This window comes from Pipistrellus hanaki (genome assembly GCF_964339955.1).
Source record: "Pipistrellus hanaki genome assembly, chromosome: 13".
Lineage (NCBI taxonomy): Eukaryota > Metazoa > Chordata > Mammalia > Chiroptera > Vespertilionidae > Pipistrellus > Pipistrellus hanaki.
The window spans coordinates 58572955-58592979 of NC_140515.1; the positions used below are offsets into that span (position 1 = coordinate 58572955).

General features: G+C 70.3%; 3 protein-coding genes across 5 annotated transcripts; 1 reads left to right on the plus strand and 2 right to left on the minus strand.

The window, feature by feature from the left end:
• The first annotated feature begins 10 nt into the window (after positions 1–10).
• On the plus strand, positions 11–5266 carry IFRD2 (interferon related developmental regulator 2). Its single transcript, XM_084902315.1, has 12 exons — positions 11–243; positions 1920–2039; positions 2109–2193; positions 2304–2428; positions 2500–2657; positions 2828–2878; positions 2960–3129; positions 3210–3315; positions 3557–3694; positions 3765–3893; positions 4730–4825; positions 4914–5266. The coding sequence occupies exons 1-12, from the start codon at positions 186–188 to the stop codon at positions 4992–4994; spliced, it is 1317 nt and encodes a 438-aa protein (XP_084758441.1). The 5' UTR covers positions 11–185; the 3' UTR covers positions 4995–5266.
• Positions 5267–5391: 125 nt separating this feature from the next.
• On the minus strand, positions 5392–8352 carry LSMEM2 (leucine rich single-pass membrane protein 2). Its single transcript, XM_084902368.1, is given in 4 exon segments — positions 5392–5936; positions 6113–6268; positions 6349–6473; positions 6475–8352. Coding segments are annotated over 4 exon segments (591 nt in total). The 5' UTR covers positions 6627–8352; the 3' UTR covers positions 5392–5778.
• A 173-nt stretch (positions 8353–8525) lies between these two features.
• Positions 8526–19381, minus strand: SEMA3B (semaphorin 3B). Of its 3 annotated transcripts, none has more exons than XM_084902288.1 (18): positions 19298–19381; positions 15718–15905; positions 14971–15128; positions 14833–14895; positions 14364–14483; positions 14196–14289; positions 13939–14058; positions 13076–13221; positions 12883–12994; positions 12708–12777; positions 12499–12643; positions 11911–12130; positions 11691–11782; positions 11579–11620; positions 11198–11355; positions 11047–11102; positions 10812–10951; positions 8526–10392 (listed from the first exon to the last, which is right to left on the minus strand). In XM_084902288.1, exons 2-18 carry the CDS (start codon positions 15800–15802, stop codon positions 10018–10020), a joined length of 2196 nt encoding a protein of 731 aa, XP_084758414.1. In that variant the 5' UTR covers positions 15803–15905; positions 19298–19381; the 3' UTR covers positions 8526–10017. The 3 variants fall into 3 exon arrangements, with proteins under 3 accessions (XP_084758414.1, XP_084758413.1, XP_084758415.1); XM_084902287.1 differs by lacking the exon at positions 19298–19381 and adding an exon at positions 17666–17823; XM_084902289.1 differs by lacking the exons at positions 14364–14483; positions 14833–14895; positions 14971–15128; positions 15718–15905; positions 19298–19381 and having other exon boundaries at positions 14200–14274.
• Positions 19382–20025: the final 644 nt, after the last annotated feature.

Below are 20025 nucleotides of genomic sequence, written 5' to 3' on the forward strand. Positions count from 1 at the left end.
CAGCAGGGCGGGGCGCTCCGACCGGTTCGGCAGGGCGGGGCGCCTCGCGAAGATGGTGGTACGCGCGGCGTGTGGCTCCCGTCGCCCGCCTCAGTCTCAGGTCCACGCAACGGCCGGCGGCTCGCTGGTCTGGAGCCCCAGCCCGCCGGGCCCCTGACCCCGCGCCCCTCGCGCCCGGTTCCGGAATGCCCCGCTCCCGCAAGGGCAGCGCGCCCCGCAAGGGCGGCCCGCGCCGCAGAGGCGGTGAGTGTGGGCGCGGGCCGCGGAGGGGCGGCGGGCGGGGGTCCCGGCGGGGGCCCCGCGGTGTCCCTGAGGGTCCTGGGCGGGAGCTCCCGCTGCACCGGCGGGCGCCGCTCCCCGCAGCTCCCGCGCCCGCACGTGCCCCCGGGGACCCGGCCACGTGTGCGCCCGAGGGGAGCGCGCCGCTGCGTCCCGAGCCTGCGCCCCCGAATCTGACGCGGTGGGCGCCCCGGACTCGGTTTCCCCTCTGCTCCTCCTGCCCAGCCGCCTGCTTTGTCAGCCAAACCCGCGGGACGGAGAAGGAAGCTCGCCCCCTCCCCAAGCCCGGGTCCTTCCTGGGCCGGACTAGGAAGTTGGTGGGAGGCCTGGGGGAGAACCGAGGGAGGGAGGGGGCGATGGGGGTCCCGGGCCTGCGGCCTGGGTGGACCCGGCCCCAGGCGGCGGCCTGAGCCCCGGAGCCTGAGGCAGCCGGAGAGCTTATCGGCGTGCGCCAGGAGTGCCTGGCGGAGCGAACAGATGTTAGCGTGCAGCGCTGGGTGGGGTGCCTGCGGGGCCGAGCGGGGACCTGGGCTTGGGCGGGAGAGCGCCTGAGAGGGTCGTGCTGTTCCAGAGCGGCTGGTTGGGGGGAAGCTCGCGGAGTGTGCCAGCCCCAGGGGTAGGCAGCCAGGGAAGCCTCAGGGTTGGGGCTTCTGGGTGAGCCCTGAGAAGGCGAAGGAGAGAGCCACACGCGGAGGGAACCGGTGGCGCAGAGGCCTGACACCTGGAGGGGCCGGGCCGGGAAGCCGCTGAGGGGCGGCCGGGCTGCCTGGCTGGTGAGGAGGGAGAGGAGAGGAGCAGCAGCCGGCATGGGGGTCGGACTTTGTCCGCAGGCACATGGCGGGCGTAGCTCCTGGGGCGAGGACCAGCCTGGCGACCAGAACCCTCTGGGGGCTCAGCTGTGACCACTGCCCCGGCCCACGCAGAACCTACACACACGGGTGTTCAGTTCTGCTGAGCCGGACGCTCCGGAGTTAGTGTTTTCAGAGGCTCCTGCAGTCAGGGGCCACCCCTTTCTGCACCTCCCAGGGCAGGCGGAGCCTCGGTGCTCACCCTCCCAGGGCTGAGGGCCGGGCTGGGCCCAGGGCAGCTCAGGAGACAGTGCCTGGAAGCCTGGGCGCTCACCCACCTCCCTAGGGCCTGGGCTCTGCCCCCAGGGCCGATGGCGGGGGTGAGCCTGTCGCTCCCAGAAGGGCCTTCACTGGGCACTCAGTGCTTGTGCGCCTGACCTGGCTGCACCCCGTTCAGAGGTGCCGCTGGGATTTGAACCCTGGGGTCTGTCTTGTTCTGTAAGCCAAGTCCCTGACTCATGCTCTGTCCATTTGGGGGCATCATCCGGGCGGGTGACAGCTCCCACAGGCGAGCCTAGGCATGCGCCCCCTCCAGGCGGGGCCTGTACAGCCCCTTCTGCCTCCACCTGGCCTTCGGGCTTCAGAGGCAGTGGTCTGGGCTCGGCTCTCCCAGGGACCCTAGGCTGGGCCTGGTCGGCCTCGCTTCCTTTCTCCTGCTTCCCGGCTCAGCCCCTGTGCCTCCCGCCTCTGGGAGGGGCAGCCTCCTGTCTTGGGGGGCCATGAGGCTGGATGAGGTACCCCAGCCCTCACTCATCCAAGAAGGCGGCCACATGGTCCGTTCCACCCTCCCAGGTGCTCAGAGCAGCGCCCAGGCGGACTCGGGCTCCAGTGAGGACGAGGCGGCCAGTGAGGCCCGCAGCACCACCAGCGACTGCCCCAGCCTCGCCAGCGCCGCGGCGGAGGACGGCCTCGGTGAGCGCGGGTGGCTCGGCAGGGACCGGCAGGGCCTTCGGGGCCAGGGCTGACCAGGTGGCCTTGCAGGGGGCGATGCCGTGGATGAGCAGGGCCAGCAGGAGGAGCTGGAGGAGAAGCTGAAGGAGTACGTGGACTGCCTCACCGATAAGAGGTACCCGGGCTGCCAGCCACCCGCCGCCCCCTGTCCCTGCTCAGCCCATGGCGGGTGAGACCGGGCCGGGCTGGCCCTCAGGACACCCTCCCCCTCCCCCTGCCCCCCAGTGCCAAGACGCGGCAGGGCGCTCTGGAGAGCCTGCGCCTGGCCCTGGCCGCCCGCCTGCTCCCCGACTTCCTGCTGCAGCGCAGCCTCACGCTGGCCGACGCCCTGGAGAAGTGCCTCAGGAAAGGTGGGGTGCCGCCGTGGGGCCTGGTGGCGGGGGGCTGCCCTGGTGCACGCTGACTGGAGGCGTCCCCGCAGGGAAGGGCGAGGAGCAGGCGCTGGCCGCCGCCCTGGGGGGCCTGCTCTGCGTGCAGCTGGGGCCCGGGCCGCAGAGCGAGGAGTTGTTCCAGGGCCTGCAGCCCCTCCTCGTGTCCGTGCTCACCGACCCCACCGCCAGCCCCTCCGCCCGGCTCCACGTGAGTGTGCGGTGCCCCGAGCAACCTCCCCTCCCTCCACGTCCCTCGGCGGAGAGGCGGCTCCTCCTGCCGCCAGGGCCCCCCCTGACCCCCCCGCACCCCCGCTCTGAGGCTGAGCCCCGCGGGGAACCAGGGCTTCCTCTCTGACCATGATCTTTGTCTCCCCACAGTGTGCTTCTGCTCTGGGCCTGGGCTGCTACGTGGCTGCCGCTGACGTCCAGGTACGTGGCCTGTGGGCGCAGGGCGTGGGGCACCAGGCCCGGGCCCGCCCCTGAGCCGCTCCCCTCCCCCCGTGCCCCTAGGACCTGCTCTCCTGCCTCACCTGCTTGGAGGGGGTTTTCAGCCGGCCCTGCAGTGCGGGCGGCTGCACAGCCCCTGCCAGCCTGCACGGCGTGTTCTGTGCCACCCTGCAAGCCTGGGCATTGCTGCTCACCATCTGCCCCGGCAGCCACCTCAGCCACATCCTGGACAGGTAGCGGTGACTGCCCCCGGGCGGGAGGGCCGCGGGAGGGGCCCAGCCCACACAGGTAGCTCAGCTCGCCCCCTCCCCAGGCAGCTGCCCCGGCTGCACCAGCTCTTGTCCAGTGAGACTGTGAACCTGCGGATTGCCGCCGGCGAGACCATCGCACTGCTCTTTGAGCTCGCCCGGGACCTCGAGGTGTGAGGGGAGGGCGCCTCCGACACCTGTGCCCCTCCCCGCTGGTGCAGGGGTGCCGGCGAGACGGGGCAGCCTGCGGTCAGAGCGAGAGCCGGGCTGGGGGCAGGCAGGGCCGCCCGGCCCAGGCGGGCCCGGGGCCCAGGCAGAGGAGAGTGACGCCCTCAGTGACAGGCAGGGTGAGGGCAGCCCGCGTGCAGCCTGCAGAGCTCAGGCCCCGGCGCCCCCGCCTGCCGCCCCGCAGGAGGACCTGACCTACGCAGACATGGACGCCCTCTGCGGCGCCCTGCGCACGCTGGCCACCGACAGCAACAAGCACCGCGCCAAGGCCGACCGCCGGCGCCAGCGCGCCACCTTCCGCGCCGTGCTGCACTTCGTGGAGGTGCGTGTGCGGGCGCGTCCCGGTGAGGGGCCCCGGCCCGCCCCGCCCGCTCACCGCCCTGTGCCCGCAGGGCGGCGACTGTGAGGAGGAGACCGTCCGCTTCGGCCTCGAGGCGCTCTACGTGGACAGCTGGGCCCGGCGCCGCGCCTACGCCGCCTTCAAGGACGTGCTGGGGTCCGGCCTGCACCACCACCTGCAGGTGGGGAGCGGGCCGGGAGGGGGCGCCAGCGAGTCCCTGCGCACACGCACACACACGCATACATAAACACACACACACACACGCCCCGCCCCGCCCACTGTCCGCCGGCGAGTCCCTGCACACACACGCACACACGCATACACAAACACACACACACACACCCCGCCCCGCCCACTGTCCGCCGGCGAGTCCCTGCACACACACACACACACATACACACACACACCCCACCCCACCCCGCTCACTGTCCTCTACACACACACACACACACACACACACACACCCCGCCCCGCTCACTGTCCTCTGCACACACACACACACACACACACACACCCCGCCCCGTTCACTGTCCTCTGCACACACACATGCACACACACACACGCCCCGCCCACTGTCCTCTCCACACACACACACACCCCTCCCCTCCCCGCTCACTGTCCTCTCCACACACACACACACACACACACACACACACCCCGTCCCGCTCACTGTCCTCTCCATACACACACACACACACACACCCCTCCCCTCCCCGCTCACTGTCCTCTCCACACACACACACACACACACACACACCCCTCCCCTCCCCGCTCACTGTCCTCTCCACACACACACACACACACACACACACCCCTCCCCTCCCCGCTCACTGTCCTCTCCACACACACACACACACACACACACACACCCCTCCCCTCCCCGCTCACTGTCCTCTCCACACACACACTCACACACACACACACCCACACCCCCCGCCCCGCTCACTGTCCTCTCCACACACACACACACACACACACACCCACACCCCCCGCCCCGCTCACTGTCCTCTCCCCCAGAACAACGAGCTGCTCCGGGACGTCTTCGGCCTGGGCCCCCCGCTGGTGCTGGACGCCGCCGCCCTGAAGGCCTGCAAGCTCTCCCGCTTCGAGAAGGTCTGCGCCTGTTCCCGCTGCCGGCTCCGCAGGGGCAGGAGGGGCCCTGGCTCCCCCATCCCGCTCACAGACCCCCCTGCCCCCGCAGCACCTGTACAACGCAGCCGCCTGCAAAGCGCGGACCAAGGCGCGCAGCCGCGTGCGGGACAAGCGGATGGACGTGCTGTGAGGCCGGCCGATCTGACAGAAGACGGCGCGCAGCTGGTCCCTGCCGGGAAGTGTCGCTTTATTTTTTTAATGGCTAAACCAAAAACACACGGGGGTGGGCGGCTGGAGCCAGGCCACTCGGGACCCCCGCCCTCGGCCAGGGGCCTCTGCTGCCCTGAGTCCGTCAGGCCAGGTGCACCTGTCCCGGGATGACCGCTCCCTGAGGACGGGGGGGAGGCTTCATGTGCGGGTTTTTAAAGACGTTGGAGGTGATTAAACTGCCAGCCTGCTGTGGCCCTGGCTCCTGGGTGTCTGCCTGCCCCTCCCCTCCCCTCCCCTCCCCCCCCACCCTTCCCCACTCCCCTCCCCAGCTTGGGCCCAGCTCACTCTTCCAGCTCTGCCTTGCTGAGCCCTCCGGAGCCTCCCGGTGCCCTCCTGCTCAGCCCGGCCTGTCCTGAGAGCTGAGGCCGGACCCCCTCGGGGAGCCTGGCCACACTGGGGTGAGTGGGGTGGGCAGACTTGGGAGCCAGCTCTCGGGGAGGCCATGGCGTGCTGGCCGGCCACAGGAGGAGCCTGGAGCTGGCATCTCGTCCCCTGACCTTGGGCCACCCGAGCAGGGCCTTGGCCCGGGAGCCTTGGCCAGGCCTGGCCCGAGGAGGCCGGCGGGCAGCCAGCCGTGGGGCCTGGTCCGGCTCTGGCACAGAAACCCTCAGGACGTGGTGTGGAGCAGCAGAGGGAGAGGAGGGACCTGCCAAGGGCCAGTTTATTCCCCACAGACCCCTCCCCCCGACTCCAGCCGGCCCGTCTCAGCTGGGCACCCCGGCCTCGCTGGTGGCCTCGCTGGCGGCCTCGCTGGCGTTGAGCCTCCGCAGCTGGCTGAGGCTGGCCAGCCGCAGCTTGAGCAGGGTCTCCTCCTGTGCGCGCAGGGTGTGCGCCATAGTGTGGAGGGATTCGCTCTGCAGCACTGCGGGCGGCAGGAGGGGGGTTATCAGGCCATGTGCCCCCTCACCCTGTAACTGCCCACCATCCAGCTCTGTGACCCCACCCGCACGGCCTCTGTCTCCAGCCGCTCCCGGCAGCTGCTCGGCCTCCAGTCCCACTCCCTTGCCCTGGTCCCCGCTGGCCTTGGCCCCCCCGTACCGCTCAGGTAGACCCCCAGGATGGCCAGCGCCAGGCAGGCGAGCACCAGCAGAGCGAGCAGCAGCAGGAAGGCCCCGCGGCTGCAGCCGGGAGGCAGGAGGCCCAGCAGCTCGTCCCACGGCTGCGCCTCCTCGGCCAGGTAGGGGCACAGCAAGCCTGCGGGCAGACGGGGCGTCAGGAGAGGAGTGGGCACTGGCTGGCTGTCCGTCCCCCCCATCCCTCCGCCCGCCCCTCACCTCCGCCGTGCAGGTCGCTGATGGACTCCACCCGGAGCAGGCGCACCTCCTGCACGTGGTTGGCCAGTGCCGCCCGGTTCCCCGGGCTCGGTGCCGGTGCCGGTGCCATGGTGTCTGCGGGGGCAGCACGGTTGGTCCAGCCAGTGGGTCGCCCCCTCCTTCTGGGTGGCTTTCAGAGGCAGCACGTGCTCCGAAGGTGGGGACAGGGCGATGGGCCATGGGCTCAACCCCCTAAGTCCAGCTCCGGAATCGTGGAGCCAGGATGACCCCGAGCCCATAGCTGGCTCACCCCAGGAGTGGCGGGGCCCAGCGTGCTCAGGTGTCTCCTCCCCAGCCCCTCGGCCTCGCAGGTGCTCTGCTCGCTTAAGGCCAGAGCGGTTACCGGCCTCGGGGGCAGCCACGGCGCGTGCTCAGTCCTGCCTTCTGCTCCGTCCCTGGAGTTACCATCAGGCTGCAGCCTGGGGGCCTGGGCCCCGCGGAGCAGAGCCTCCCTCCTGGCCACTGGGCCAGGGGCTGCGGGAACCCTGCTGTTTTCCCTCAAAACCCCAGGGGAGACCTGCCCCTGCCCCAGGCGCCCGCCGGGCTGTGGGCGATTCTGTCTCCAGTCCCTGAGGGAGCTGGTCGCCCAGCGGAGGACACCACCGCTGAGGACCGTGGGCTCTGTTTCCCAGTCGTGAATACGGACAGGTTCTGGGAAGTAGGATCAGTGGGTCCAAAAGCAGGGACTTTTAAAAAACTGTCTTCAAATTGTCCCCCAGAATGGCTGCCCACAGCCCCAAAAGGGTACACCATTGCCACCATTGGGCATCTCCACTGGGAAAATGTACATGTACGCATGTGTACACATATGTGTGCTAAGTTGAGGGGGGATAAAGGCCTTCTGGACCCATTTAGTTGGATATTTGCCTGGGGGTCTCTGCCTGATCTGTGTGGCTCCCTCATCATCACGGCCTCTTCCCAGCCTGGGCTCTGTGCGCTTTTCCTGGATTTTAATTACTCATTTTTGGATCCATCAAAGTATTGATTTTGTGATTTCTACAGGTTATATTTTTCTTAAAAACAGTTTTTTCTTTGTTGCTAATCCTCACCCAAGGCCATTTTTCCAGTGGTTTGTAGGGAGTGGAAGGGAGGTGGAGAGGCAGGTATCGATGAGAGAGAGACATAGCAGGTCGGTACCTTCCACACGCCCTGACCAGGGCCAAGGCCCCAGCCTGCAACCTAAGTACATGGCCTTGACCTGAGCAAACCTAGGACCCTTCAGACCACAGGCTGGCGCTCTGTCCACAGAGCCCAACCGGCTAGGGCAAGCTATATTTGCTTCCAGTTGTTAATTGTCTTGATTTTTTAAATGTTTCTATGATACCTGGTCTGCAAATTGCACTGTGTACCCACCACCCAAAGGGAAATTATCATTTTCTGACCCCCCCCCCTGAAATACTGAAAGTGATGGGGTGCTGGCTGGCTGAGCCAGGCTGGGGCCCAGGAGCGCTGCATCCTCCCCGGCAGTGGCCCTGAGCCTGCTGGGCCCCGTTCCCCTTTGGCATGGGGGGCAGTCAGCGAGCAGCCACCAGTCACGTAGTCACTCTGACCCGCCAAGAGACCCAGCCTCAGCCAGGTGGCCACTCGGGCCCAAGGCGGAGGAAGCCAGAGCCGCCTCCTCCCAGTCCTGGGCCATGTGCCCAAATGCTTCCTGCACCCCGTCCCCCAACCCCCAGTCCCTCCTCCCCCCTGAAGGAAGAGCCGAACTGGCCAGGCAGCTGTCCCACACTCACGTGGTGCAGCCTGCAGTTAACCCTCCCCCTGCTGGCTGCCTCCCCCTGCCCCCATCCCTCCCGGCCGTCCCCAGGGAAACGGGCAGGCCTCAGGGGGTCTTCCTCCAGGGACGGTGCAGGCCCCACTGCTCAGCTGGGACTGGGGACTGAGGAGTGACTGAGGGAGGGCGGTCAGCGGGACGGGCAGGTTTCCCCTGTCCACAGGGCCACCCTGGGGCCTTGCCCTCCTCAGTCACCTACCTTGCTGGGCCTCCTCCGGCATGATGGGTGGGCGGGCAGGGCCGATGTAGCCCCAGGCGCAGGACGGGATGGAGGCAGCGGTGGCTCCTCGGGGAGCCCGGCGAAGGCCTGGCTGCCTCCCAGCTCGGCCCAAAATAAGCCTGAGCTCAGCCCGGGGGCTATATTTAGAGGGAGGAGCCGAGCGGCCCTGTGGCCAGTGGCTCCTGGCTGGTGATGGAGCCCGGACCAGGGCCGGCTTCCACCGGTGCGTGTGCCCGGGGCTTCCCTGCGAACCTGCCGCTGCCATCCATGCCAGCCCGGAGCCTCGGGCACAGCTCCGGCAGCGCCTCCACGGCAGCCAGGACGTGTGTGTGCGTGAGTGTGTGTGTGTGTGTGGGGGGGGGCTGTGCTTCTCCACCCTCGAGACCCCTGCCCACAGCTGGGTGGTCTCCGGGCAAATGAGGGAGAGGCACCCACCCCCTGTGACCCGCTGGCACCAGGGACAGAGGTGCTGGACAGCCAGGAGGGCTCGGAGAACCCTGAAAGGGCGCAGATGGCCCGTCCAGGCGGCAGCCGTGCTGCTCAGTGGGAGGACCGACCCTCAAGGCTGCACGTCATCACTAAGCCTCGAACCCCGTGTGGAGGATTGGCCAGCTGACCTGTTTTCTCACCTGCAGACAGGAAGGGCGTGGTTCTTCCCGCGGAGCACAGGGGGCTGGAGAACCGCCCATGGTGCTCCCAGTTTGGGTCCTCCCCCTTCACAGGAGGCTGCCTCCCTGTCTCTGCCCTGAACGGAGAGTGGTCAGCGTAGGACCCACCCTCTGCTGTCAGGTGGTCACTCCTCCCCAAAGGGGACAAAGCAGGACTGGGGGGCTCTGCCTCCCAAAACACCCCAGACCCGTCACTCCCCCGCCTTACACTGGCCTTGACTCTCCTTTTCCATTTATTTTTATTGATTTCCAAGAGGGAGATGGGGAGATAGAAACATCAATGATGAGAATCATTGGCTGCCTTCTGCACACCCCCACCCCCACCGGGGATGGAGCCCCAACCCAGGCATGTGCCCTGACCAGAATCAAACCCAGGACCCTTCAGTCCACGGAGCCAAGGGCTGGGGTGCCTCTGTGACTTTTCTAACAGCGAGCTTGGGCACACTGGGGCCTTTGCACTGGCCCTTCCCTGCGGGCCGGTTTGCCCAGACGCCCCCTGGTGCTCCCGTCACCCAGCTCCAATGTCACCCCCATCGCCCACTTTCCTGTTCGCCAGCGCTGAGCCCAGAAATGACATCACAGGGTCTATGTGCCTGCCCCTCTCCACGGGACCCGCTCAGCCGTCCCCCCCACCGAGCATCCTCAGAAGACACAGGCCCGTCTGCCCAAGGTGCCCAGGCCACACAGGAGACCGGAGGCGGACGGTGCTGGGGCCACCCCGGCGTCAGCGATAAGTGTTTATTGTGTTAGTACATGGGCCCGGCCCGGCCCCTCTCCGGGGCGGCTCCCGCCCGGTCCCCCTCGGAGCCCGGCCTCTGCTCCTCCGCCCGTCGCACTGCCCGGCCGCCTCGGGGCCGCTCCCGGTTATCCGTTAATAAATACGCCGGCCGCCCCGGCCAGAGCCCTCGGTCCGTGCCCGCCCCGCGGTCTGCCTCCGGGTCCGCCGCCTCCCGGCCCCGCGGAGCCGGTCACCGGAGCGCGGCGCTGCGCGGCCCCCGCTCGGCGCGCGGCTGCGGGACGTGCGTCCGCCGGCTGCGGCCCTTGCCCCGGGGCGCGGGCGGCGCGGGCGGCGGCCGGCACATGCGCAGGGCGCCGCCGCCCGGCTCCAGCAGCTGCAGGAAGTCCCGGTACCAGAGCTTGGGGCCCGGCGGGGCCGGCGCCTCGTCGGGGCGCGCCAGCCGCTCGGCCTGCGCGGCGCTCAGCACGTGCAGCTCCAGGCGGCGCAGCGGCCGCGAGAAGCCCTGCTCCCGCGCCGCGCACCGGTAGGCGCCCGCGTCCGCGCGCCGCAGCCCGCGCAGCAGCAGCCCCCGCGCCGTGCGCTCCGCGCGCTCCTCCGCCGGCACCTGCGGGCGGGCCCGGTGTTAGGGGGAACCGAACCGGTGGGTTCTGACTGCGGGGGCGGGTCAGGCCTCTCCACAGGCCGGGCTTTTCTCAAGTGTGTGTGTGTGTGTGTGTGTGTGTGTGTGTGTGAGAGAGAGAGAGGGGGTGGGGGAGGGAGGGAGGGGGGGAAGAAGAGAGAAGGAGAGGTGGGAGGGAGCGGCCAGGAGCCTGTCTGCAGGGATGGGCCTCACCTGGATGAGGGACCGAGCTGGCGGGAGGGGGCGGGTGGGCGGGGCCTCACGGGGAGGGGCGGGGCCTCAAGCAGTTGCGGGGATGGACCAGGCCCCACTACGGTAGTCAGGGATGTGGGCGGGGCCAGGGCTGTGGGCGGTGCCAGGGCTCGGGGCAGCCCCCACCCCAGCCTCGCTCCCCCCGGGCTCACTCGGGCGCTGGCCGCCTGCCCTGCGCGCTGGAAGGTCCACTCCACGTGCGCCTGCAGCGAGCGGGGCTCACACTCCAGTAAGGCGCTGCCGCCCTCCACGCCGAGCACCTTCTGCTCCTGCAGCGCGGGCGGAGCCGAGTCTGCGGAGGGGAGGCCGGGTTCAGGGGTTCAGGCCAGGCAGGGGGGCGGGGGGCGGGGACAGCCCCGGGGGAGAGGCGGGCAGCTGGGCGCTCACCCCCGGAGCACAGCGTCCTGGGGTCGCCGTTCTTTACGTCTTGCCGCCGGAAGCGCCTGGAGAGGCGGTAGAATGGGAGCCCTGAGCCCTCTTTGCACGGGGCCTCCCTCCCGGCGCCCCCCCCCCCCTCCCTCCCGGCAGCCCTGCCCACCTCTTGGCGCTGGGCTGGAAGCGCGTGCACGCCGCCCCGTCCCAGGCGCAGTGGGGGTCCCGCGCCAGGCAGCACTCGGCACAGGCGCGGCCGTGGGCAGCGCAGCGGGACAGCGGGACCTGGGCCACGGCGCTCCGGGAGGCCACGTACAGCTGGTGCTGGGGGCACAGGGCTCCGGGCTGACCCAGCTCCCGTGCCCACCCCCCCAGGTCCCGGCCTCTCCCCCACTGGCCGATGAGAACACAGGGCTCAGGTCACCCGGTCTGACTGGGGCAGAGCCTGCGCTCACACCCAGGGCTCCCGGCTACCTCGGGGCCGTGGGGGGGAGGGGGCTCCGGGCACCCCCTAGCCCATTCCACTCCTGAGCCTCTGGTCACTTACCCGCTTGGAGGAGATTTGCATGCTGGTGACAGCGGCGGAGTCCTGGGAGGGAGAAGGGTACTGGGACTGGGGCTGGGGGGAGGGGGTACCCCGATGGCAGGCTAGGCCTCACCTCGAACACCTGCAGCTCCTCCAGGAGCAGCCCCTCGGCGCTGGGCCGGCCGCCCTTGGGGACGGCGATCACCTTCAGCACGGAGCCCGTGTCTGCGGGCGAGGGGGGCCGGTGTCCCTCACAGCCAGCCGGCCTCTTCCCTCCCCCTGGGTTTGGGGGGGGGGCAGCCTGGGAGCCGGGCACAGCCGGGAAAGGCGGGAGGGGTGACCAGGAGCCTGACCTGTGCCGATGAAGAGCACGTCGTAGTGGCCGTCCGCGGCTGCCACGCGGTCCGCGGCGATCTGGGTGAAGGTGTACCCCGCACCCACTTGCAGGAAGAGCGGGCGCCCCCCCACGGGCAGGATGGAGCTGTACATGAGCGGGTGGTTCCGGGCAAACTGGATGACGTCGTCGGGGAAGTCCTTGGTGGAGCTGAAGGTGCCGAACGTCTTGCTGGGGCACTGGGGGTGGAGGAGGCGGCGGAGGGGGTGTGAGGGGCCGGGGCAGCCCTCACAGAGGCCCAGCCCGGAGTGTGTGTGTGCGGGGGGGGGGGGGGGGGGGGGGGGGGGGCCCAAGGGGGCTGAACAGAGTCCTCCACAGAGGCCCAGCCTGGAGTGTGTGTGTGTGGGGGGGCCAGGGGGGCCGGACAGAGCCCCGCCTGGGTGTCTGCGGAGGAGACACGGCCTTCCCCGGAGAAGCCCCATCTGATGAGGTGACTTCCCCCCATAACACAAGGAGAAGCCACACTGAACCAGGAGACCCCAGGCCGCGTCCTGCACCCGGAGGCAGTGAGTGGGTTGGGGGTTGGGGGGGGGTCCCGGGGATGTACCATGCCGGGCCGGGGGTACGGGACGCGGCCCTGGTAGGACACCCACTGGTGCGTGGGCCCCTCCTTGTGAGCGAAGGGCCCCAGGAAGGCGCGGCGCACGTCGCTCATGCTGTACACGCACACGGCCGAGCCCTGGAACACGCCGCTGCGGAGGGAGGAGAGAGTGACGGCCCGCGGAGCCAGGCGCCCGCCCCCCGCCCGGCCCTCACCTGGACGTGGAGAAGACGGCGTAGAGCAGCGGGTTCCAGCGGTCCCTGGAGGGCAGCAGGAACACGTCCTCTGCGGGCGGGCCCGTTGGAGGAGGCGCTCAGCGGAGGGCGCTCAGCCCGGCCGGCCGGCCCGCCAGGCCCCGGCTGTGCCCCCCCCCCCGCCCCCCGCACTCACGGAGCTGGTCGAAGTGCGCGTCCCCCTCGCTGCCCGGCACGGAGCACGCCAGCCGCGCCTTCAGGAACGTGGTCCACTTGTTGACCAGGCTGCGCTGGCCGCCCAGGTCGTTCTGTGGGGCCGGGGGGAGGGGGTGAGGCCGCGCCCCGAAGGCAGGGGTGGGCGGGGCCGAGGACCAGCTCGGGCTCCTCACCCGGCAGATCTGGCCGACGCGGGACACGGAGCGGCGGCCCAGGGCGGGCGAGGCCTCCACGGCGGACTCGCGGAAGAAGAAGTAGATCTTGTCGTCGTCCGGGTTCTCGCTCTCCGGGATCCAGAAGACCTTCAGGAACTTGGGCTCTGGCGGCGGGACGAGGTGAGGGGTCAGCGCGGTCCGAGCATCTGAGAGTCCCCAGCCTCCGGGACCACGTTCAGATGGTGCCGCGCGGCGGGCAGAGTCCTGAAGAGCAGGGCCTGCAAGTCCAGAAGCAGCCACAAGAGGGCAGCAGAGTCCGGGCCACCCGGGCAAGCAGGAGGCGGGATGCCCGCCAGTGGCAGCCCTCTGGGGGATTCCCCAGGCCAGTGGTTTGAGAGAGGATGGAGATGGGGTCTCCGGTTTTACCTTCCCTCACGAATCTTATTCTCTAGCAGGAAGCAGAGGCCCCACGCTAGTTGCAAACACTGCCGGGTCCCATCCCTCAGAGTCAACCACCCGGGCCCTTGTCATTGCTCTCCAGAAATCTGTTTCTCGCTAGTCCCTGCCCCAGGACCTTTGCACTGCTTGTGCCCTCTGCTCGGAATGCTCTTCCCTCAGTCCTAGGGGTTAGCTCACACCATGCTCAGTGGAGTGGCTTCCTTCATCCGACCTCCTCACCTTTCCCTCCTCCTTGAGCTCTCATTGGTCGATGTGATTGTGGGAGGGGGTCTGTGATACCGGCCTAGCCTTCCCCGCGGGGCCTGCCACGTGGCAGTACTTGGTGAGACCTGGCTGCCTCGGTTGCTCACCTATTTTGTGGGCCTTCCTCAGGACCTGCCCTGATGGGGATGAGGGTCTCTTCCCGCCCCCCAGCCTCTCACCATTGAGCCAGCGGGAGTCGTGGGGCTCCGTCCGGAGGCTCGGCCGCTGGCCCAGGCTGCGGAAGATGGTGAAGTCCCGGCCCATGAGGTCTGCGGCCACCCCGGAATACAGCTCTCCCCCTGCAGACGGCCGGGGCTCAGCCACGCGGGAGGCGCTCGGCTGGGGGCCTGGGGAGCTCTGGGGGCTCGTGGGGGGCCCCTGGGGCTCGGGGGGGGGGCTTGGGGCCTGGTGAGGTCCCGGGGTCTGTTGGACTCACCCACCAGCACGGAGGCCGCGCGGTGCCCGGGGTCGTAAGGGCTCTTGCCCTTGCCATCCTCCAGCCGCCGGAGGTCCAGGCGGAGCACGGGCTCCTGGGGGGCGGGGGGGTGTCACTGCCAGGCCCCCGCCCCTCCCGCCCCTCCCGCCCCTCCCGGCTCTGCCTTACCTCGGGCCGGTGGCCCACCTCCAGGAAGGCACAGGTGGGGTGGAAGGCGCCGGTGCCGCAGGCCAGCACGTGGGAGCGGTTGTAGGCGTGCAGCAGCTTCACGAAGTTCATGCACTCCGTCTAGCGGGCGGCCGGGGTGACAGTGAGGGTCCCCCCCGGGGGCGGCTTTCAGGGGTTCCCGCTCTCACCGCTTCCTTTCCTTTGCATCAGCTCAGGCAAGCACCAAATGGGCTCCAGGGACCTGCGGGTGACCGGCCGGCCCAGCCCCCTCCCACCAGAATGGGCACCGGGGAGCAAAGGTCCGCCTTGGCCCCTGTGACTCAGGCCCCCAAGTATCACATGAGCCCCCACCCTGACTCACCACCTCCCGCCGCAGACCCCCCCCCCCCCCAGCAACAGACAGGCCTCTGTGTCCGCGCCGCTCGCCATGCCCGGGGCTGACCCTCCTGCCCCCGCAGCCGGCACTCACCCCAATGTCCTTCCCGGCCCAGTTGCACTCCTCACGCCACTCCACGGGCGCCGGCCAGGCCAGCTGGGGGGGCACAGGTCAGGGCCGTGCTCGGGGGTGACACTCCGCCCCCCCCCCGCCCGGGGGTGCGGGGCCCACCTTCCGGGGCCGCTTGCCGATGTGGTCCAGGCTCAGTGAGGCCACATGGTTCTCGGCGCCCACGAACAGGCGGCCGCGCTCCTCGTCCACCAGCAGCGCCTCGTAGCAGCAGGTCCTGGGCAGCCGGAAGGTCCGCAGCCCGTGCTGGGCCTGCAGCTCTGGGGGGGGGGGGGCCCTGAGGACTCGGCACACACACACACACACACACACCGCCGTCTGTCCTCTCTCAGGCCCACACGCACGTGAATTCACGCACGTGAGCTCACACCGCGAAGGCCCACCCGGGTGCAGGCTCCCAGGTGGGCAGTGCACCCCCCCGCGCCCCGAGGGGAAGGCGGCGGACAGGCTGGGCTCCGGCAGGCAATGACTCTGGCAGCGCATGGGGGCCGGGGCCCGGGGGCCGGAGCCGCCTCCGCAGTCAGGTGCGGGCTCTGTCGGCCGTCCTGCCGGGAGCTGGCTCTGTGCCTAGCAACCGCTCCCGGGCAGAGGCAGGGAAGGGGCTCCGACAGCCCCACATCCCAGCTTCCCTGCGATCCGGATGGCACAGAGGCAGCACCTGTTGCCATGGAGACCGGGGTCTTCCTGGGAAAGCAGAGGGGCTGGGAGTGGGGCCGGGCAGGGGGAACTGGCCACGGCCTGGGAGGCCCCGATCCCGGCGCAGGTGGCCCCCGGTCAGGTGGCACGGCCCGCACAGCGCCGGCCGGCCCGCCCGCCCCGGCCCCGGGCCCGCCCGCCAGGTGCGCCTACCTCGGAAGGAGAAGCGGAGGCGGGGCGGGCTCGGGGAGGCCGCCCCCAGCACGGCCGTCCCCAGCAGGACCAGGGCCGCGATCATGGCGGCCCGCCCGCCGGCCGGCCGGGCGCTCAGGGTGCAGCGGGCGCCGGCAGGCGAGAGCCTGTGCGAGGAGCCTCGAGCCGCCCTGGACTCTGCCCGGGATCTGGAAGCGGAGCGGAGGAGGGCGCGGCTGGGGCGGCGCCGGAGCCGGGATCAGGTTACACCGGGCAGGCGGCAGGGGCGCGTCCCCCTCTGGGCCCTCCCCCGAGGGTGCCCGCCCGGCACAGCCACAGGCACACCACGCGGCACCCCGGGGTCACCCACAGGCAGCACCCGCCCCACCACGTCACCCGCCCCAAACCGCCCTCCCAGCCGCGCTCAGCGCTCACTCACACCCGGCTGCTTCCCGCCAGGGGGACGTGGCCGGGGACGGGGGGGGGGGGGGGACACAGGCCAGGCCCCCGTGCCCCGGGGCCGGGGTCTGAGGGAAGGTCAGAGGGGCCGGTGCCCGTTGGAGGGGCTCAGCGGCTGCGCCCACAGCCAGGGATGGCCTCTGGGGCCGAGGAGCCAGGGGTGTGGGCGTCCGTGAGTGTGGATGCTCCTGAGGGTCCCTCTGTGTGTCTGCTCCGCACGTGTGTGTGGTGTGTGTACACGCACGAGGCCACGTGGCATGGGCGTTTATCACACATGTAAATGTGTGGCGTGCATGTGTGTGCACACACGGCATTGTCTGCGTGGTGCATGCACTTCATGGGTGTGTCTGTAGTAGGTGTGTCACAAGTGTGTGCACATGTGCACATGTGTGTGTGTCTGGACACGCAGGTGAGCAAAAGCACCTGCAGCCCACCCCTGCCTTCAACCGGAGGAGCCCCAGGGCTGGCAGAAGCCTGGGCGTAGCCGGACTGCAGGGACGGGTCCGCTGGGGTGGGGGCCTGCGGCTGGGATGGGGGGCCGCTGGGTCAGGATTACTGCACGGAGGGAGCAGCCGGCTGAGCTGGCCTCTCCCCGCCCAGAAGCGGACTGGGCTGGTCACACAGAAACTCTGAGCTCAGACTCAGACCCAAGAGGGACGGAGCGGGAGAGCCAAGGCCGGAGGAGGCAGCCTCTCCCCAGCGAGGGCAGCCCGTCCCCCGGAGCCCGCCTCCCCTGCCTCAGCCCCGGTCCCCCCGGAGCCTCCCCTGCCTCAGCCCCGGGTCCGCCCCGGTCCCCCCCCCCCGGAGCCCGCCTCCCCTGCCTCAGCCCCGGTCCCCCCGGAGCCTCCCCTGCCTCAGCCCCGGGTCCCCGCTGGTGCGGGCACAGAGCCCTGGGTGGGGCAGGTCCCGGCGTGGGATGGGGCAGGGGTGCAACTGCAGGGGGCCGTGCCAGAGCCCTCCCTGCACCCCTGCCAGCTCCACAGCTGGCGGACCTCTCACATGCTCCCCCACCCCCCATGCTGGCCCCCTCCCTCCGTCCCTCCCCCTCCCTACATCTCTCCCCCTCCCTCCTTCCATCCCCCTCCCTCCTTCCCTCCGCTGACACTTCCGCTGCCTCCTCTGGGCTGGGGGACCCGCCGCCTCCCCAGAGGCCACAGAACCCCAGCACCCCACCCCTCCCCCTCTGGAGAAGGGAGACGCCAGGGGCCCAGGGGCCCCCTCCGCCGGCCCCTTTAAGAGCGGCCTCCGCCCCGCGCGTGCCGTCGATCGGGTGACTGGGCAGGCGGCCTGGACGGCGCCGGGCGGCCAAAGTGAGCGGGCACGGGTGTGGGGGGGGTGTGAATAGGAAAGACACCCCCGTCGGGGTCACGGCAATAGGGCGCCCCAAGCAGCGAAAGTGGGGCTCCCAGTCCAAGCGAAGGCGGAAGAGGCAGTAAAGACCCGCCCCCAGGCCCGGGCAGCGCGGCAGGCAGAGGGGCAGCTGGGAGGGTCACCCTGAGGGAGTCTTCACCTGTCCTTCCACAGCTGGGCGCTGGGGGGAGCCAGCTGGGCTGGGGGGGCGCTCAGCTGGCCCTCGGACCAGTCCCTGTCCTCTCCACGTGGGCAGGACCGGCCACCTGCTGGCGTGGTTGCCATGGGAGCGGGTGGGCGGGGGAGGTCTCTCTCTGCACCGGGCCTGAGGGTGCGGCTCCGGGTTCGGGGTCCCTCACCCCTGCTGGGAGCTGAGGGCGCCGGGGGTGAGCTCTGGGTCTGTCTTCTAGGTTGAAATGGGGTCGGGGGGGGGGACACTGCCCCTCGCCCAGCAAGGTCCCCAATGGGGCGTTCATAGGGCCTCCAGAGGATTGGGCCTGAAGCTGGGTCTGGGGGACACCCTGTCTGGGGGACACCCTGTCTGGAGGCTGAATGTTGACAACAGGGAGTGGGACCTCAGGCCCAGCTGGGGGCACACGCCAGGGCTCCCCCCCCCCCAGGCATCCTCTTGGAATGGCCTCAGGGTCAGCGAGGGAGGCGGTGGCTGCGAGGGCCCTGGAGCAGCCGAGTCTGTGCCAGCCAGAGCGGGTCACAGCCCTTTCCTGAGCCTCAGGCCTGGTGTGCCTGCTGCCCAGCTGGCCGGCTGGCAGGGGAGGGGTCAGTGGGGGAAGGAGGGTCAGGAGGGACACACCCTGGGTGACCTTCTGGGCTTCCGGGATGCACCTCGCCTCCGCCAGGCTCTGCCTCTGTGCCCCGGACCCGGCCGCCCCCCCAAGCCAGGCAAACAGAATTCCTTGGCTGCTTACAGTGTTCCGCCCAAACTGCCCAGACCAGCGAGTGCCTGAGGCCCCACCCGCACCGCTGCCCCTGCCTGCCCCCACGGCTTCGGGTCTTCAGGCCCAGCCCCGGGTCCTCGTGAGAAGTGGGGCCAGGCCCCCCCCTCCCGTCTTCCCAAAGCCCGGGGCTCCTGCGCCCCGAGACCCGGCCTCGCCCCCTTCCTGCAGACAGCCCGTGTGCCCCTGCCCTGCAGGAGGGGCGGCCCCAGGACGGGGCCCAGTCTGTCCCAGGCCCCACGGGTGTCCTTCCTGGGCAGGGCCTCCTGGAGAAGGTCAGGCGAGGTCACCGGGGCTCCGGGAGTCCCCCAGGATCCTGGGATCGGGCAGCCCGGGCTGGGTCCCCACTCATGGGACGGACCAGCACGGAGGCAGCTGAAGGCCTGCCCCCGCCTGCACCCTGCCCTGGGCCACGCCGGCTCCGGGCCTCCACCCTCTGCCAGGGCCTCCGTGGGCACAGCTGCCTGGTGCTTGGTGCCGCCTGTGAGGGGCACCGGCTGCCAGGCTGCCCTTTTTCCTCCTGGAAATGCCTGGTTGGCTGAGCCAAGCCCAGCACCTGCCGCCACCTCCCCCCGCCCCCCGCCCCGCTGGGCCTGCCCCGGGCCTCTGGGCGCTGGGCTGGGTCAGACTTCCCGCCGGGCGGCCGGGCGGGCCCCTGGCCGCACTCACACCTGCTTTAGCCATCAGCCTGCGCTCCGCGTGCCCTCTGTCACGTGGGCACTGGGATGTGCTCCCTGGGGACTGGGGGGGGCGCTGGAGAGAGCCTGCGGCCTAAGTCCCCGGACACGCTGCCACCCCGCCCCCCCCAGCCCGGCGCCACGCTCCCCGGCCTGGCCCACCTTTCTGGGAAGATCAGCTCCTCCCCTCCTCGCCCGGCGCCCGGTCCTCCCGAGGGCCATGTCAGAGCTGAGGTGGAGGGGCGGGGGCGGGGCCGCGGGAACCCCGGGCCTCCGCGCCGCCCTGCCCCCACCGCTCCGCCCTCCCCTCCGCCTCCCGCACATTCCTCCCCGGCTGAGGTCAGCCCTCCGGGAGGCCCCCCCTGCCCAGCCACATCACAGCTCCTCACTCACTCACTCCTGTTTTCCTCATCGCCCTCCCCTCTCTCCACCGCCTGGGGGGCGGGGAGAGCGGGCGGGGAGGCCTGCCAGGAACGCGGCCCAGTGGACACTCATCAGCATGGTTAACACTTCGCTGCCCTCCCCGGAGGGCTGTTGGGGGGCTCCAGAGGCTCTGGAGGGTCAGGGGGGCAGGGAGCGACCCCCTAGGAGCCGGCGAGGGGCGGAATGAATGCTGACACCCCCGCTCCCAGCTGTGCGTCCCCCGGGAAGTGGAACCTCTCAGATGCTCCCCTCAACCCTTCACCAGTCCTGCGGCTGTAAGAGGGGGTGCTGGCAGGGTGGCACACCGGGCACCCTGCATCACCCAGGCCCGGGCCTCCAGGTCCCCGTCCTGCCCTTCTGCCACCCCCCCCCCACTCCTCTACCCGCCCCCCAGCACACCGACATCCCTGACCCTCCCACTCTCCTCCCCTCCTCCCCTGGGGCTCCTCCTCTTCCTGCTCCACAAT